This window comes from Colletotrichum costaricense (assembly GCF_030867565.1).
Source record: "Colletotrichum costaricense strain IMI 309622 chromosome Unknown Scaffold_13.1, whole genome shotgun sequence".
In the NCBI taxonomy this organism is placed as follows: Eukaryota; Fungi; Ascomycota; class Sordariomycetes; order Glomerellales; family Glomerellaceae; genus Colletotrichum; species Colletotrichum costaricense.
This window is the reverse complement of record NW_026848242.1, coordinates 415,690-432,603: the sequence shown is the minus strand read 5'-3', so window position 1 is coordinate 432,603 and position 16,914 is coordinate 415,690. Positions and strand designations below refer to the sequence as shown.

The 16,914-nt window shown below is 53.2% G+C and overlaps 7 protein-coding genes across 7 annotated transcripts; 5 read left to right on the top strand and 2 right to left on the bottom strand.

Moving 5' to 3' along the window:
* Positions 1 to 81: 81 nt before the first annotated feature.
* On the top strand, positions 82 to 708 carry CCOS01_11585 (thioesterase superfamily protein; the record flags this gene model as incomplete). Its single annotated transcript, XM_060459738.1, has 1 exon — positions 82 to 708. One exon carries the CDS (start codon positions 82 to 84, stop codon positions 706 to 708), a length of 627 nt encoding a protein of 208 aa, XP_060309569.1.
* A 348-nt stretch (positions 709 to 1,056) lies between these two features.
* Positions 1,057 to 2,136, bottom strand: CCOS01_11584 (uncharacterized protein; the record flags this gene model as incomplete). Its single annotated transcript, XM_060459737.1, has 1 exon — positions 1,057 to 2,136. The coding sequence occupies one exon, from the start codon at positions 2,134 to 2,136 to the stop codon at positions 1,057 to 1,059; it is 1,080 nt and encodes a 359-aa protein (XP_060309568.1).
* Positions 2,137 to 3,564: 1,428 nt separating this feature from the next.
* Positions 3,565 to 5,721, top strand: CCOS01_11583 (bacterial alpha-L-rhamnosidase domain-containing protein; the record flags this gene model as incomplete). The annotated part of the gene is made up of 4 exons (XM_060459736.1): positions 3,565 to 4,464; positions 4,520 to 4,577; positions 4,633 to 4,840; positions 4,890 to 5,721. 4 exons carry the CDS (start codon positions 3,565 to 3,567, stop codon positions 5,719 to 5,721), a joined length of 1,998 nt encoding a protein of 665 aa, XP_060309567.1.
* Positions 5,722 to 6,443: 722 nt separating this feature from the next.
* On the bottom strand, positions 6,444 to 8,150 carry CCOS01_11582 (CFEM domain-containing protein; the record flags this gene model as incomplete). Its single annotated transcript, XM_060459735.1, has 6 exons — positions 6,444 to 6,810; positions 6,887 to 7,269; positions 7,343 to 7,410; positions 7,466 to 7,687; positions 7,788 to 7,923; positions 8,025 to 8,150. The coding sequence occupies 6 exons, from the start codon at positions 8,148 to 8,150 to the stop codon at positions 6,444 to 6,446; spliced, it is 1,302 nt and encodes a 433-aa protein (XP_060309566.1).
* Positions 8,151 to 9,739: 1,589 nt separating this feature from the next.
* CCOS01_11581 (GMC oxidoreductase) lies at positions 9,740 to 11,946 on the top strand (the record flags this gene model as incomplete). Its single annotated transcript, XM_060459734.1, has 4 exons — positions 9,740 to 9,789; positions 9,862 to 10,261; positions 10,313 to 10,393; positions 10,456 to 11,946. 4 exons carry the CDS (start codon positions 9,740 to 9,742, stop codon positions 11,944 to 11,946), a joined length of 2,022 nt encoding a protein of 673 aa, XP_060309565.1.
* A 603-nt stretch (positions 11,947 to 12,549) lies between these two features.
* CCOS01_11580 (uncharacterized protein) lies at positions 12,550 to 13,580 on the top strand (the record flags this gene model as incomplete). The annotated part of the gene is made up of 4 exons (XM_060459733.1): positions 12,550 to 12,685; positions 12,747 to 12,796; positions 12,848 to 12,949; positions 13,011 to 13,580. 4 exons carry the CDS (start codon positions 12,550 to 12,552, stop codon positions 13,578 to 13,580), a joined length of 858 nt encoding a protein of 285 aa, XP_060309564.1.
* A 748-nt stretch (positions 13,581 to 14,328) lies between these two features.
* CCOS01_11579 (uncharacterized protein) lies at positions 14,329 to 15,520 on the top strand (the record flags this gene model as incomplete). The annotated part of the gene is made up of 6 exons (XM_060459732.1): positions 14,329 to 14,426; positions 14,484 to 15,025; positions 15,076 to 15,107; positions 15,160 to 15,233; positions 15,292 to 15,362; positions 15,420 to 15,520. The coding sequence occupies 6 exons, from the start codon at positions 14,329 to 14,331 to the stop codon at positions 15,518 to 15,520; spliced, it is 918 nt and encodes a 305-aa protein (XP_060309563.1).
* Positions 15,521 to 16,914: the final 1,394 nt, after the last annotated feature.

Genomic DNA, 16,914 nt, shown 5'->3' with positions numbered 1-16,914 from the left:
TCACCATTGCATCACGAAATAGCTCCAAATTTGACTCGCTCAGTTTGATCTTCGTCTGAGCATACCATTCACTCCCTCGCCATGCCGGAACCATGGGATGATCAGATCGCGCACTTCCAAGGGATACCGTGGTGCGCCAAAGTGCTCTCGGAACCAGGCATCATCGCCAGACCCCTCGTCAGCCGCGAATTCGACCCAGATAATCGCATCTTTGAATTCTGGGGCTCCACACTCTTCAGCGCGGCCACGGTGCCCTTCTTCATCGGCTGCTTCCACATGCCCTCGCCACCACCGGGCGCCGACGGAAACCCTCCTGATAGCCGGCCCCTCGACGAATTGTACATGACCAAGGTCCGCTGCTTCCTGACTCTCGGCCATGGGCTGAGCACGCTCAAGAAGGAGTGGTGCCACGGCGGTGCTGTCGCGGCCATATTCGACGAGTGCATGGGTGCGATCGGTTTCATCAACAAGTTGCTGGGGTTCATGCCGATGCTGCCGCAGGTCACACAGAACTTGAACATCACGTACATACAGCCGGTGCCGACCATGTCGACGGTGGCTTGCACGGCGGTCTTGAAGCGGATGGACGGGCCTAGGAAGTTCTTGGTCGAGGCGGAGATCACCGACGAGCTTGGTACGGTTCTTGCCAAGGCGGAAGCGTATTTTGTTGGGATGGAGAAGCGGAAGAAGAGACAGGAGAAGCTGTGACGTGGCTTTGAGAGCTTACTTAGAGAATCGTTTGGGAGTAGACTTTGCTTATATGTAGACATAGACCTCTGCCGCCGGAATCCTTGAGCTGTCAGCATTGGCAGTAGCCAGCTGGGCACCCTTACTTGCTTGGACGCATGGCGCACGAACGACGTTGTGATAATAGATAGGATCTGCATTTCAGTCTATAGCACTGTATTCAAGAAGCTGTCTGCTTTCCTTTGAGGGTCAAGGACATGAGTTGTAATACTATTACCAGAGCAGCTACCTGAGTATTCTGGACTAACCTCATTTCAAAAGAGGCTGAGCTATCTCGCTAGGCAACCTCAGAATAATGCAAGGTGTCTATCAGCCTTCCAAGTACATCTGCTGCACACTACCAAGCTTATGATATACAGTCGGTCCCCTAGAAGAGTCATTCTCCGCCGTCTGAATATGCACCATCCACTCGTTACTTTCAGGTGACCCATACGCCCCCAAATCATGCCACGAGTGAAGTGTCACAACACCGTGCGACGCAATGATTGTGTAATCCATCGCGCAACGGTTGCAGTGGCCAATCGGCTCGTACCCATGCCCGTCCACCGCAACGCGGATGCCGTCCATGACATCCGAGGACGCCATGTATCTACTGACATACCGGGGGTGGCCCCAGCCCAACCACTGGTTGATGTTCACACCGTCGTCGTCGAACATAACCTGTCCGTTGGGCTCCAGTAAGATCATCAGATGCGGACAGACGCGCCTGGAGCAGGTCATCCGAAGCAAACCGGCCTCGAGGTTATCGCGGACCTCGTGCTCCATGTGAATTAGGAACCTGCCCTCGATAATCTTGGGTGTGAAGGCGTACCGGCTCGTGGTGGAGATGAGGTTTGCAGGTACGTCTACTCGCGATGTGAATGGCGCCATAATGTCCTCAAGGAGTCGTTGCTGGTTCTGGTCTATTCCCCCGCTGTCACTCATACGAGCCAATTTAAGAGCGAGCTGTACGTGCGCATGCCGGAGTTTGTAGTTCTTCGGATTAAAAATGTGGCGAGAGTTTTGCTGGCAGGGAAAGGGGTTGTGGCTCTTGGCTCCGGGGATATCTTGCGTACAAATCCTGTGAAGACAGCAGCAGGGGCTGCATACCCAGTGGTTCGGCTTGGTGTAAGCGAGGCCCGTCCAGAAGGCGAGTTTGTGGTTGCGAGGGAGTGAGATAAGGGCAAGGGTCCAGTCTCTGTGCGTGAGGATACGAAGGCCTTTGCAGGTGTGAGAGAGAGCGAATTCGTCGTGTAGCGGGAGGGAACTGAGTATCTGGTACAGGATCTCGTTTGGGAGGGACTGGATCGGTGAAGCGTTGTCTGCAGAGGACGACTTTGTTGTTTCCGTTCGAAAACGTTGGAAGAGACGGTGGTTATGATGAACTAGCAGTCGTCTGAGACGATCCATATTGTGTTGCTGGGCTTGTGTAAGTTGTAGCTGGCTTACTGGGTGACTGTGTCGGTGGATGTTGAAGCTGAGGGAGTTGTCATGAGGTGATTTCGCCAAAATAGGTGAGAAGATTTCAAGCTGCTTGTTCGATGCGACCGACTTTCATGACTAGTAAGAGCAAGGCCAAGTCATTAACTATCAAGTAAGGCAGTTCATTACGATAGGAAGTTCTTCCTAACTTGGCCATTCAGGCCCTCACCAATACCTGGAAGGACGGTTCGTTGGAGATTCGGGTCCTCGGAGCACCCTTTTGTCTAGAATCCATCGGTTGAGACTCGGACCACGAAGCCTCGGACGACATTTTCGCAGCATCTTTGCCTCTACCTCTATTTCGAGTACTCAGGTGGGATTGGGGGTAGAGGCAAGGGGTCCTAGGTTCGTCGTCGAGGAATACCTTCAGCCACCATGGATCTAGAGCAGTTCACTTAATGGCGACGAAAAACCGATAGATGGGTCTTAATCAAGTTACCGTCTCTCTCTTCTGTCTCGGTCCACGAGCCGTAACATCCCGCCTCTAGACAGCGAGGTTCTGCACCAACGATGCATCATCTGTCCTGAACTTTCTGATGCGACTCAGATTCGTGCCCCAATGTTGATCTTCGACGATAAAGGACAACGATGAGGCTTGATCCGTCTGAAATCCCAAAGTCAGATATCGATATCGGTCCGCCTTTAGTCTACAAGACAAGATCTCAGCATCTCCGAGGGCGTCTCAGAACCTCTCTCGCTGAATAGGAATTCATACTATCAGAAGACATCCATCGTATCTTCGGATCATTTCGTCCCGAAAGAAGAAAAAGCAGAGTCCGGTCGTCCACCTGGAGCTATCCGGGCGGGAGCATGGAGGTTACATCCCACCTTAGCAAACCCATGTTTGATCGCGATGGACGTTCAACGCAAATCAGCATCATCGGCCCAAAGGAAACAAACCCACATCCCTTTGATGTATCCGTACAAATTCGTATGGAGAGGCATTGCGGGGTACACAGGCAGAAGTTGGGGAACCCCACGACCGACATGAAGTTCTGTCCTCAATCTGGTAAAGTGCTAGACCGGGGTATGCGTGGGTATTCCCGCTTCTGTATCGGTGCCTGGGTTGTAACTGCTGTGATTGGCGTCATCCGCGGCAATCTACACCGAAGATGGACTCAATTGAGGTTGACTCCGCGCAAGTAAATGTAACGACAGCCGAAGCTCAGCTGTCGAAGCGCAAAGGAGGTAGTCAAGATATTCCACCAAGGCTTCTTGTCTCGTGAACATGATCTCCCACAGCCGCCTCGGCATAAAGTCTAAGGCGCTCGATATGCCTCGTGTCATCGGAACTTGACCAGGTCGCACCACTTCCTTCTGCACCATTGCAGCCACAACGGCAAACCCAGTTCCAGCATGCTGATATCACAACCGTCTATTCGAGCCCTTGCGGCAACAACTCTTCTTGCAACTTACTGTTCTGCTGAATGCTGGCGAAACACGACCTGCGATGGGCCAAGCTCTGCTTCGTTCCCAGGAGTTTGGGACCAGTACAACTATGCTCCCACTTCTCGTAACGTCACACCAAAGTACATCTTATCCTCACCATCTGGAGCTGCAATCTCCAATTTTACCGCACCGTTCAATCTTTCCAGCCAAATCGACGGCCTGGTCTTCGACTTTGGCGTCGAAGTAGGTGGCATCGTGACCATCGACTACAAGCTCTCCCAGTTCACCAACGCCACTCTCGGCCTCGCTTTCACAGAGGCGAAAAACTACATTGGTCGCAAGTCAGACAACTCGAATGGTGGTACCGGACAAGACGGCGCTCTCGCATACAACATCAGCTCGGACGCAGCGGGAACTTACATCATGCCCGATCCGAAGCTACGCGGCGGCTTCCGGTATCTGACCTTATTTCTCACGCCATTCGACTCATCGTCCACCGTCTCGCTGGAGATTCGCAATATCAGTCTGGAGATCAGCTTCCAGCCGACGTGGTCCGATCTTAGAGCCTATCAGGGATACTTCCACTCCAGCGACGAGCTCCTCAACAGGATCTGGTACAGCGGGGCGTATACCATCCAGACGAACTCCGTGCCGGGCAAGACTGGTCGCGTGTCTGGGACAAGTGGACGCACAAGCTGGCAGAATGACGCTTACATTGGGCCCGGGGAGACCGTCCTTCTGGATGGAGCGAAGCGTGATCGCTGGGTCTGGATTGGGGATATGGGGACTGCGGTGCCTTCTGCATTTGTGAGCACCGGCGATATGGAGAGCACGAAGAATGCCCTCTTGGCGATCTACAACTACCAGGTAAGTTGCCCCAAAGATGATGAAATTGAAATTTACTCAACGTGTCGCTCGTTAGTCTGCCGACGGTACTTTGCCAAAAGCCGGTCCACCATATCTCTCGAAGGATAGCGACAGTAAGTCGAGACAAGTTTAGGGTGACAAGAAGTCAAGCTGACGGTGCAAGCATAGCATACCATCTGTGGACACTGGTTGGCACTTACAACTACTTCTTGTACACCGGCGACACGGACTTCATGACTTCCATCTGGCCCAAGTACCTCAAAGCAATCAACCTCAGTAGAAGCAAAGTCTCAGACAAGGGAATCATGAACGTGACTGGCGCCGCGGACTGGGGCCGATGGACATACTCCACTGAGCGCAGCTCAGCAAGCATGCTGTAGGTGAATGTTCTTCTCGGCCAAGGGAAACACTAACTCTACGACCAGATTGTATCGAGCCCTGCGCACCGGCGCCGACATCACCTCTTGGTCTCCTACCCTCACGAACGCGAGCAGCTACCAGAAAGACTGGACAAGCGCCGCGAGCAAGCTGCAAGCGTCCATCATGACTGAGCTGTGGGATGAAATCAAGGGGGCGTTCAAGGAAAGTCCCGACAACACGTCGCTGTATCCACAAGACGCGAACAGCATGGCAGTCGCCTTTGGTGTCGTCTCCGCAGATAGCGCCGAAGCGCAAAAGGTGTCCGACTACCTCGAATCAAACTGGACCCCGATCGGTCCTCACTGCCCCGAACTCAAAAACGACGTGTCGCCATTCATATCCAGCATCGAGATCGCCACGCACTTCCGAACAGGACGCCCCGATCGGGCCTTACAGCTTATCCGAGACGCGTGGGGCTGGTACCTGAACAACCCCAACGGCACGCAGTCTACCGTCGTGGAGGGGTATCTCATCGATGGAACATGGGGCTATCGAGGAGATCGCGGGTACCGGAACGATCCGTCTTATATCTCGCATGCTCATGGGTGGAGCAGTGGTCCAACTTCGACTATGACGGAGTATCTTGTCGGACTGAGGGTCACCAAGCCCGGCGGAAGCGAGTGGCAGCTCAAGCCTGTGCTGAGCGAGCTCCTGGAAGCCGAGGCTGGGTTCACGACGAGCTTGGGCAAGTTTTCTGCAAAGTTTACCGTTGGGGATGAAGGAACGGCTGTCGTTGAATGGGACACACCGGCGTCGACTCGGGGATATTTGGTGCTTTCGGGGCAGAAATCCGTCTGGGTCAATGGTGGAAAAGGTAATATGACCATCAGCGTCTAGTCTTCTCCTTCGTCGGTGATCTGTCGTGCGCTTCGATGGGATGAGCGCATATCGGAATTGTAATCTTGGCGTTTCTGTATGGCCCAGGTTCCAATAAAAACCGACAGCAGGTAGATCCTAAGAGTCTCAGTCTTTCTACAGACAATACTCCATGTTCCCAGAGCTCCTTATAGTTCCAGCGGCCCTTTGTTTGATCGGTGCGCTTGAGTCCAGCACATTGTCTTTCAGGGAATGGCGATCATCAAGGACCGAGGCAGACATGAGTTATAGTAAGAGATTTCCTTTTCATCTTGACTACCCTCTATCTTTCGCTCTTTCACGAGCGGATACGCAGAAGACGTCTGCCTTCACTGATGAGCAGCATTGCGTATTATTCACTTGAAGGGACAGAGATACCCTCTTATGGGTCGTGAGATCCTCGCGGCCATCACCTTGTCCGCTCGCCGAACGACAAGACCACCGACTGGGTGTCCAGATCCCCCAATCTGGCAATTTTGGTGGACACAAAAGTCCACGGCACTCTGGAAGTGGTTTTATACTTGCTTGATCTTCTCCAACAGTTCCATCCAGTTGGACCTTGTTGAGAAAGGATGTATAGACTATCTTGCGTGTGTGAGGTACTCGGTGAGGTAGGTGTACATATCGCGTGTAAGAGGAGAAGTTGATGATGTTATGTACAGTGCATTACTGCAAGATTATGTTATCTCCAAGCTGTCCACTATCTAGTCCCATCTCTGACTCTTGCCACTTTCAACATCCGTCAAAAGCACAAACTCAGCCTCAGACCTCTTCGGCGTAAGCCGTCGATTCAAACCACTGGACCCAGTCGCCACCGCCGAGTGCGAGTTGTCGGTACCCCTCGAGCCCGACGATGCGCCAGACAGCTTGGACTTGACAGCCGACCAGGCGGCGTTCTGGGACAAGGCGCTAGATAGGAACTTGTAGACGGCAGGGAGGGAGGCCGTGATGATGCCTGCGTAGAGCTCGATTGTGCTCCAGTAAGCCGCGTCGACGTAGTCGTACGTGATGTTGGTCGAGTTTGCGAAGACGACGAGGGTGCGGAGGCGGATTACGCTGGCGAGAGTGACGCTGTGGGAGACCAGTTAGTCTTGTCCCTTTGTTGAGATAGTGGGATGACAGTAGAGGGGTGTCTCAGGGGACTTACAAGATGCCCATGGAGAACACAACCATTACCATGAGCTTCTTTTTCAAAGGCATCTGCAGCTGGTAAAGCTGGTGCAAGGGGAGCGCCAGGATGACGATATCCAGCACGATGTTGAAAGCCGCGCTCAACCATCCCTGGAGGTGGATGTTATTGCAGCGGCCCAGGTGATCTGACTCGAGCTGCAGCCAGGCGTGGTTGATGGGCCAGCATTGGAAGAGCGTGGCGAAGAAGAAGGCGGCGGCGTAGGCCAGGGTGAGGCCGATTGTGACCCAGATGGCCTTGCCGAGGCTGTTGTGCTGGAAGATGCGGTGGAGGAAGAGGAGGATAGAGACTTTGTTCATTGCCTGTGCGAGGAAATAGAAGAGCTCTCCGAGGAAGTAGAACTGTTGGTGAGGGGCGTTGGTGTTAGTCGTTGTTCTTGGTTGAGACGAGGTGTGAGTGGATTTGGTCACTTACAAACAGCACGTTCTCAACGTTCTGGAGGGGCAGAGTCCAAATGTCCTTTCCCAATCCATTTGCAGAAACTAGATCAGTCAGTCTCAACTTACACGGGACACGTGTTTATGGAGGAACACCTACGTGTGAAGGCAAAGACGGTTGGCGGGATCGTGAGAAGAACGCAAGCGGTGATGGTCCAGTCATCCCAGCTGAGTTCTCTGTTGCATCCAGGCAGAGCAGAACACATACGGAGTATGTAAATGATGAGAGCTATACCGAATCCTACACCCGCTACGAGAGGAGGCTTCATAGTATCATCTCGAACAGGTAGGCCGCACATGGTCGCTGAGCCATTCTTAGTTTCTAGCGCAGCATCAACACGAGTCAGTCAAATCTTCCCATTTGTGATGCTGAGAATATGCCTTATACGGTCTCAAAGCTAAAGCAAGACAAAGGCACTTACTGAGGGCATCCTCATAGTTGCATCCCTGCAACACGCAGACAGAGAGATTGGCATTGAGTTCCTCGTTGGTGCAAAGACACGCAGTGTCCGTAAGCTGGCAACCCGACGTCGGGACAAGCTTGGTGAGACAGACGAGCTGTAGTCGGGAAAAGATGGGGATGCCGCACTGATCAGCCAAAAGAATTGCCACCGTCTTGACGCTAAGCGCGGGAGATCCGCTCACTATTCAATACTTACTGCGCATTCCGGGTATAGCTTCTGAGCCATGGCCAACGCTTCCGCAGCTGAAGTCGCGGCTTGGGCCGTTGAAGAGAAGGCCGCGAGGGCTGCGGCCGTGGCCGCCAGCATGCCTGAAAGCTTCATGGCGACCGATATTGTGAAGGGGGGATGTCGTACGAGAGAGCAAGAAAGGATGGGGAAGAGAAGCACGAGCGGGATTCCGGGTTTCCTTTTCAAGTATGTAAATCGTAACCGAGAGAGACGGAGTTCCCTAGACCGGATTTAGAGAAGAAGAAGAAGGGGGTGTTACTTTTAACCTCATATCGTGACTTGCGTGCCATCCTTCCTCCGCCTGTCAAGTTCATCACATAGATGGCGGCATCTGCCGTGATCCTTGGCTCTCGGGTCCGTCTCTCTCTAGGATTCTGTCCCTGGATTTCTTCATTCTGGAGTCGCTCTGAAGTGGGCGAGTCATTTCTGCGTTGCCTTGTAGCCGACGATCTTGCTTTGGATCGTCGTCGAACCCCTGGTGTAGTTGAGAAGGAAAATTCCGTAAGAAGACTGAGGAGACTTGGATGTGGCCTGCGCCGGATGCAGATGCCGGCCAAAACGGTTCGCTAGAATCCTTGACCAGCAAACTTACAAGTAAACTTTCCGAAAAGAGTGGTCCGATTTCTTAGCGGCGGCAGTTGAGCTAACTTGGCTACGTAAAAGCCAAATCTCTTCCTCTCTCCATCACCCGCCTGTCGACGTCTAAACCGTTGAGCTCAGTCCCAAAGCGGTTAAATTATCACGAATGGAGGAAGAGGAGGGGTTCGCGAGTGGCCAATGAACCGCAGGGGATCGCTAACATGCTTTTCGTTATTCCTGGTATTCTGTATATGCACTGCAACGGCAGTAAGAGTGAGATCAACGGTTCTTCAGACCAGGGCCAACCCGACAACAAGGAGGCGGTAAGTGCTTGCGCGCCTGATCTGTCTGTTCTGTCTCCAGTCTGTCTCCCGTCTGTCGTTCGTTGCGTGAATCGTAGTGGCATCGAAGCAATGGGCCCCTCTAGAATCTCCATTCCCGTCGTCCAAAGAGCGTTCGGACAATGGGGCCAAGTGTAGGGCTATCGTTTCTCGATTCGTGACCCCTGGCTGTGGATGTGTCCACGTCGGATTGTGCTCGCTCAGCAAGGTTCTGCCATGCTTGTTCCGTTGGACAGTTGCTTGTCGTAGAACTCCATTGGTGTGGGCAGCAATTTTCCCCATTGGCGGAGCAGGATCCGGGGGTGGTGTTTTGACATTTTTGACAGGGCCCATGTTTTCTTTCATTTCGTCTACGACCTTGGTTGAATCCTCGACAGGCATGCCAAAGAGTCGTCGGCGCCAATGCAACCTCGAGTTAGGAAAGGAAACTGGCAGATCAACGCATCTTCTCCCCATGTCTCGCTTCTCGTGCCCCCTTCATGAGCGTGCCGGCTTCACGGGAGATAATGCCTCTCATCACATCAGCATCGCCAATCAGTGGAGATGCGTTCGAAATGAGTCCGAAAAGGAGCGTTCTCATGAACCCATACTTAACGTTTGAGGTTCTGACTTTTTGAGTCGCTTCGCCTGTCTTGGTTCCACCAACTCTTAACCATTTGGCAGTAGTCATTCCTTTGCATCTCAACAAACTCGCCAGCCAGTCACTCATTCATCGTGTTTTTGCTTTCGGTTGCGTTCCAGTCACCTTCATTGGATGTTACCATGAAGTTCCTTTTCTCTGTTGCGGCGCTTTTCGCGGCTGCCCATGCGGCGTAAGTTCTCACAACTAGTCTCAGTCAATACCTACACACTTGTCGTGCGAATCATTGGCTTACATAAACCAGCTTCGATCAACCCCTTGGTCCAACCCTCAATGCCACGGGACCTACAGACAACTCGACGTATGACTACGTCGTAGTCGGCTCCGGGCCTGGCGGTGCTCCACTCGCTGCCCGCCTGGCCATGGCCGGCTTCAGTGTCCTGCTCATCGACGCCGGCGAGGATCGAGGCCAAGACCCGGCCGTCCAGGTTCCGGCTTTGCACGTTCTGGCTTCTCAACATCAGCCGATCGCGTGGGATTTCTTCGTCAACCACTACTCTGATCCGGAGCAGGCCAAGAGGGACAGCAAGATGTCGTATCGAAAGCCGGATGGAGAGATCTATGTTGGTCTCGACCCGCCAGAGGGGTCTGAGCAGTTGGGAATCTTGTATCCTCGTGTCGGCGCCCTCGGTGGTTGCTCACAGGTAAGTCGTCTCGACGTAGGCTAGTGTTCCATTAGCTGACAATCTCAAAAGCACAATGCTCTTGTCACCATTCTGCCTCAGGATAGTGACTGGGACAATATTGCGGCCATCACTGGTGACAGCTCGTGGGAGGTGAGTAATTACCGACTTCCTCGGCGATGGCTGGAAAATGCTGACGGTAATGGCTTCCGAAGGCTTCCAAGATGCGAGAGTACTACAAGAAGCTCGAAAAGTGTCACTACCTCCCCGGCGGCCTCGACAGCTCCGTGCACGGCTACGACGGATGGCTAGAGACGCAAACTACCCCGCCAATTCTCATCGTTCAAGACCAAAAAGTGCTGTCTCTGGTTCTCGCTGCTGCCACCACGATGGGCAAGTCACTTCTCGGCAAGGTGATCAACACCGTCACCGGCCTCCTCGAGATCTTGGCCGTCGATGTCAACAACGACTCACCCGGCCGTGACAATGGAGAGAAGATCTACCAGATTCCCCTCTCCATGAAGGACCCTTCCTTCACTCGTTCATCCCCTCGTGACTTCATATTCGACGTTGTCACCGCGACCAACGAGGACGGATCCAAGAAGTACAGGTTGGATGTGGCTCTCAACACGCTCGTGACCAAGGTCAACTTTGACACGACGGGCGAGAAGCCCAAGGCAACTGGCGTTGAGTACCTCGTCGGCAAGAGCCTGTACCGTGCCGATCCCAGAGCCACCAAGGAGGACAGCGGCGTCCCCGGGCGTGTGTTCGCTAGCAAGGAAGTCATCGTGTCCGCGGGAACCTTCAACACCCCTCAGCTGCTCAAGCTTAGTGGTATCGGCCCTGCCTCCGAACTTGAATCCTTTGATATCCCTGTGGTCAAAGACCTCCCTGGTGTCGGCGGCAACATGCAGGACCGGTACGAAGTCGGCATCGTGGGCAAGGCGCCCACCGACTTCTCCCTCCTCGAGAAGTGCACCTTCCTCGACATGAACGGCACGCACAACGGCGAGGACCCCTGTTTCTCTCAGTGGCAGTCGGGCATCGGCGGCCTAAAGGGCGGCTACACGACCAACGGCATTGCTTTCGGGTACTTCAAGCACTCTTCCGTCGCGGAGAATGGCAATCCGGACCTCTTTCTCGGTGGTGTACCGGCCTACTTCAACGGTTACTTCCCCAATTATGCCGAGCACGCCCTCGCCGATCTCAGCGTCTGGACCTGGCTTACCCTCAAGGGCCACAGCCGTAACAACGCCGGCGTAGTCAACCTGACGAGCACCAACCCGCGCGACACGCCCAACATCACCTTCCACAGCCTTTTCGAGGGCATAGGTGGCGAGGAAGATCTTCAGGCTGTGTACGAGGGAATGCAGTACGGCATTGAGGCGTTTGAGAACCTGATCCCGCTTGATGGCTCGTTCGAGCGCATCTGGCCGCCCAAGGAGATCTCGTCCGAGGCTGACCTTAAGCAATTTGCCAAGGATGAGGCCTGGGGTCATCATGCTAGCTGCACTGCGCCTATTGGAGCCGACGACGACCCGCTGGCTGTCCTGGATTCCAACTTCAAGGTTCGTGGGGTCGACGGATTGCGCGTGGTCGATGCCTCCATCTTCCCCAAGATTCCCGGGTTCTATATCGTTCTCGGTATCTACATGGCGAGTGAGAAGGCCGCTGATGTGATCATCGCTGAGGCACAAGCGGCGTAGTTTGTCAAAGATCGCCGTTGTTGGACGTTGACGGTAACCAGGGTCGCTTAAAAGCGTCGAAGAGTCCGGAATTCCTAATAGCATCATGTGTTATGATGTGCATAATACTACAACCAGATTCTGATTCATTGGTCTCATGAAAGCCAGACAAAGCATATAAGCGAACTGTGAAAATGCCTCATTATTTGCTGTAGATCTTGTAAAAGTGCGCTTTTCTTGGAGCTCAGTTGATGTACCTGAGACAAGGGTCAGCCGCGAATGAAGCCGAGAAGCCAGCTACCTTCATCCTGTCTTCCTTGTCAGACATCTGACGCAGCTTAAAGGCATTCTTAGACCATTTCTCAAAGACCCCTTTCAGGTCTTGGCGTTGAAAGGGTGAAGACGGTCAGCCGCCTGCCCTCACAAGCGTCTCTTTTGGACATACTGACCTCAGCTAGAAGCACCTAAGCATTTCGGAAGCGCCGGTCTTGAGACCTCAACTTTTTAGGTAGACTTCTCAGAGGCATATATCAAGCCCGTCTCCTTCCAGGCCCCTAGAGCTGCTTGTCTCTGTACCAAGCACAATAGCAAGATCAGTCGAAAGTTGGCATTGGCTTCAGAAAGATGGTTCCCCGATCCGAAGCCTCAGCCAATTCATTGAAGGAGGACAACCGCTGGTGCCTACGATGCCTCGGTTTCTACACTGGCGTCTATCCCAGGAAGCAAAAGCCGGTCGCGAACTACTATTGTAAAAGAAACCGTGAGTGGCGTTAAGTACCTTTCTCATTCACGATTTTCTTACTTACGTTTCATCGTTCTAGTTAGGAAATGCGCCAGATGTGCCGAGGATAAGGACAAACGCTGTCTCATGGTAGGAGTTTGTTTCTTGGTGGAGGCTGTGGGATGCTGAATCTCCATCTAGATTCAGAAGGAGCAGTGGCCCCAAACTCTGGAGATCATTGAGAAGACCAGGCAAATCATTTTGGCAGAACAGGTTGATGGCGAGAGCGAGAAGTTCGCCGGGGTAAGTTCAATGCAGAAAGTTGGGTTGTCTTTCGAAACATTTACTGACAATGACATGCCAGGATCGGAAAGCCATCAAAGACCTATATCGACATGTTGAAAGAGTGACCAGGGCTTACCACAACACACAACTGCAAGACGATCATCAATCAGCGGCTTCGGATGAGGACACTCCAATGGCCTACAACACGGCGTCTGACGATGAAGTGATGGGCGAGATTCGGTGCGCCCCGAGCTTTGCAGGACCGAGTCGGAGCGGCCGTTCCTCCAACACAGCTGGCCTAAGGGTCTCGAAGGTATTGGTTGATATCAGAAGAATCGACGAGGAAAAGGCAAAAGCCTCGCGCCGCCTGGGGAGAGAAGTCTGGATTGCGGCACGGGACCCGCAAGCAATCGGGCCTTCGGACCAATTTCTTCGGCTCGTGGTTGATGAGCTGCACCGTGACGCTGGTCAGGGCGATGCTCGGCACGGTATCTCTGACGCTTTCAAGGCTGTTGAGAACGCTCACGATGCCCGGGAGGACGCCTTCCGCCGGCTAGGAGACCTGGCTCTCGCCATCATGCCGGCCAGCTCCACGCTTGAGGGCAGGGGCTCGTCGGGATCGGGCCGAGCCTCCAATTCTCGTCATTGATCTTGCAAGAAGGGAAGGACCAGAAGCAACTTGATAGTAGTGAAGGAGGCTAGACCATGTTTTGAGATTTGGCGTTGATAGAATCTTTCGAGCGGTCCGTGGTTATTAAATTGATTGGAGCTGTCAAAGTGAATATGTGAGGATGGAATTGGCTTTGGTTGGCGGTACTTTAATTATGCACCAACAAGACCCCTGTCGTTAGCAAGCATCGAGCGCAGCTAAGACCAAAGGACTTGCAATCTGCACCTGTGTATATTGCATCAACAGCCGCAGAGGTGCGGTTCGCTGTGAAGTTGTGAACCAGTGCTGGGAACCAGATGAATGTCTAGACCAATGCTAAGGAGAATTGATCTGCTCCATGTCGTGTCGTGTCTTGCGCTGCTGCTGCCAAGAATTCCCCACGGAGGGTTTGGTCCGGAGTTCAGCCACATCATAAGTAGCCACAGGGAAGTCAAGCTCCCGCCACAGCACTACGTCATACAGCCATCACCGAACCAAAGCGAGGGAGCTAGCTCTACGTACCTCAGCTGCCATAGGTAAGGTAGCTTGCCTTTGGCAGGCACGCAGGAGTCAGATCACGATCCTCGGGCTAAATAAATACGCCAGAGCTGTGCCTTGGCCAAGCCACGTCGCAAACACTCTCTCTCAGCTTCCCCATCTTTACGTCGTTCCGTCTACCAGCACCAACTTACTTTACGAAAGCCTTCTCTGCAACTTCAGACGACACCCTGACGAAAGCTATCCCATCATGTCTGACGAACGAACTGTTTCCCAGGGCCAGGCTTCCAGCTCCGGCGGAAGGAACAGGATGGTCGACTCTGTGCAAACCAAGGCCCAGGAAGTCCTGTTCGTATTATCCACCATCTCGCGTGCTCGCGCCCCAATCTAACATACGTATGACAGGCAAGAGGACTACGACAAGGCGAGAGGTTTGGTCGCCGATGCTGCCAAGAGCAAGGCCTACCTGTACCCCATCAAGGGCATCATCTACTTCGCAACCCACCGAACACTGTGGAAGCCCCTCCTGTCACGCATCGGATCCTACCTGCTCCTATCTGCCGGTGTCGTCACTGGCATGTTCGTCTTCACCTACGTGCCACAACTTGCTCTCCTCGTTTTCGTGAACGGCCCGCTAGCCGTCTTCACCACCGTCCTTTTGATTCTGAACGAGAGTTCGGCAATCATCAACTTCCTCTCGCGATCATTTTTGCTCCAGGACGCGATTCTGGACACCTTTGACGGCACTCTTCTTCTCAGAGACGAGGACGGAATTGTGAGGGAAGGCAGACAGCTCAGGCCCGGATCTGACCCCATGCAGAAGCTGGGCAAGGTTCTCAAGAGTCCCTTTGAAAAATACAGCCCCAAGGCACTCATCAGATACCTCATCTACCTGCCCCTGAACTTCATTCCTGTCGTGGGAACCGTCATCTTTATCTCTCTGCAGGGTGAGTCTTGCCGGCCGCTTCCGTGTATTTCACAGCTAACGTTTCTGCAGCTCGCAGTAGAGGTCAAGCCGTCCACGGCCGTGTATGTTTCTTCCTTTCCATTTCCCGGATATCGTACTGACAATCCAACCCAGTACTTCCAACTCAAGAACTGGTCGTCTTCCAGAAGAGCCGACTGGCTGAAAAGACACGCCGGGCCTTACACTGCGTACGTTTGGTATCCACCCGCGCATGTATTGTGTGCATTTGACTGACTTCTGTCACAGCTTCGGCCTAGTTGCAACCGCCCTTGAGATGATCCCTTTCGCTAGCGTTCTCTTCACATTCACAAACGCAGGTATGTTTGACAAGGATTGGACTTTCGCCTTGAGTAACTACTGACGCTTATCTATAGTCGGCGCTGCTCTTTGGGCCGCCGATATCGAGGCCAAGGATACTTCCATGACGGATAGTACCGCACCCACGCTTCGAGAGACGGCACAAAAGGCCGAGTAAACGACGGATGACTGCGTCTTGGAGTCATACCTTTGACTTTTACGGCGGGATCGGCTTGGCACTAGGAGATACCGACCCCTCTTTTGACCGGATCCCCGTGCCACAGCATCTTGACAGCAGTGACGGATCTAGTGCGACAAGAGCCGAAGCTTTCAGCTGAAGAGCACTCGTAACTCTTGGCGAGACGGCGTTGTTCGACACGCTAAGCAAAGTCGGCGAAGCGTAATTCTGGTAACAGTCGACGGAGCAGTGTGTTTTGGCCCCGACGAACATGAGAAGAAGGAACTTTTACCGTAATAATTAATTTACGAATCACAACCCTGCGCATCACGATATCCTTGATGTACCACTCTTCAAGTCTTGCCCTGATCTCGTCTGCCGCAACGTGTTTCAGACACTGCAGCACCGGCTTTGTCATTTTTCGCCGACGACCAGCTAGACGATCGCTCTTCAAATCGAGACGTTCGCCACCTGATACGGCACATTGACAGGTGTTCCGGCGAAGCAGTCCATGCTACTAATCAAGCGAGACTCACCTGGGCCTAACATAAACAAAACGAGTAGGACAAGACATCGCGAGCCCTCGCTCCGAGCCTCCCATTATGGCGTACTACTTGCTTCAGGAACAGGTAATCTTGTTTCAAGGTACACGGGTAGCTGCATGACATGCACTGTCAAAGATTGGCTTTTGCAACTACAACTGGTTGCAATCGTGTCCGGCACTAGAGGATGGTCAAGATGGGACAAGACTCGGGGCAAAGTTATCGGTTCTGCCGGAGAGGCCGCTCGAGTCTCGCCGACCAGTGGCTTTCTGGTAGGTCACTAGTAGGTGTTCCTTGGTGAGTGCAACCACCTCGGGACCACGTCCCGTGTCTGTGACTGCCACCATACCACGCTGTGCTTGATGACATGCGAGTAGATGTCACGATGTGTGCTCTTCGGTGATATCCTGGTCAGGAACTGATTCAGATTCGCAGGGGCGAGACTGGTGATGCAGCAACTCTCCATCAGCATCGACTTTCAGTACCAGATGGATGCCGCAGACAGAGTACCGAACGTGAAGTCCATCCCTCTTCTCGTTTCACCAATACGGATGTAGGGCCTCAATGTGGTTGATGACCGCGAGCTGATCATTATACTGCCAGATCGTACCTGTGTGTTGTGTCGAGCTCGGCTCGGGGGTCGCATAGCAGTTGGGTATCTTTCTCTTGTGACCACCTGGTTAGCCTCGAGTACAAGCTGCTCTACTCTTCGCAATCTTCTGACATTGTGCCAAAGAAGAATTCCAATATAGGAAAGGTTGTATCTTCCACAGCTCCCCACCAAACTAGGCCACAGAGCTGAATGATAATCCGGCTGCCTCTCTTCGGCCCGCTTCAGCAACTGATTTCGGC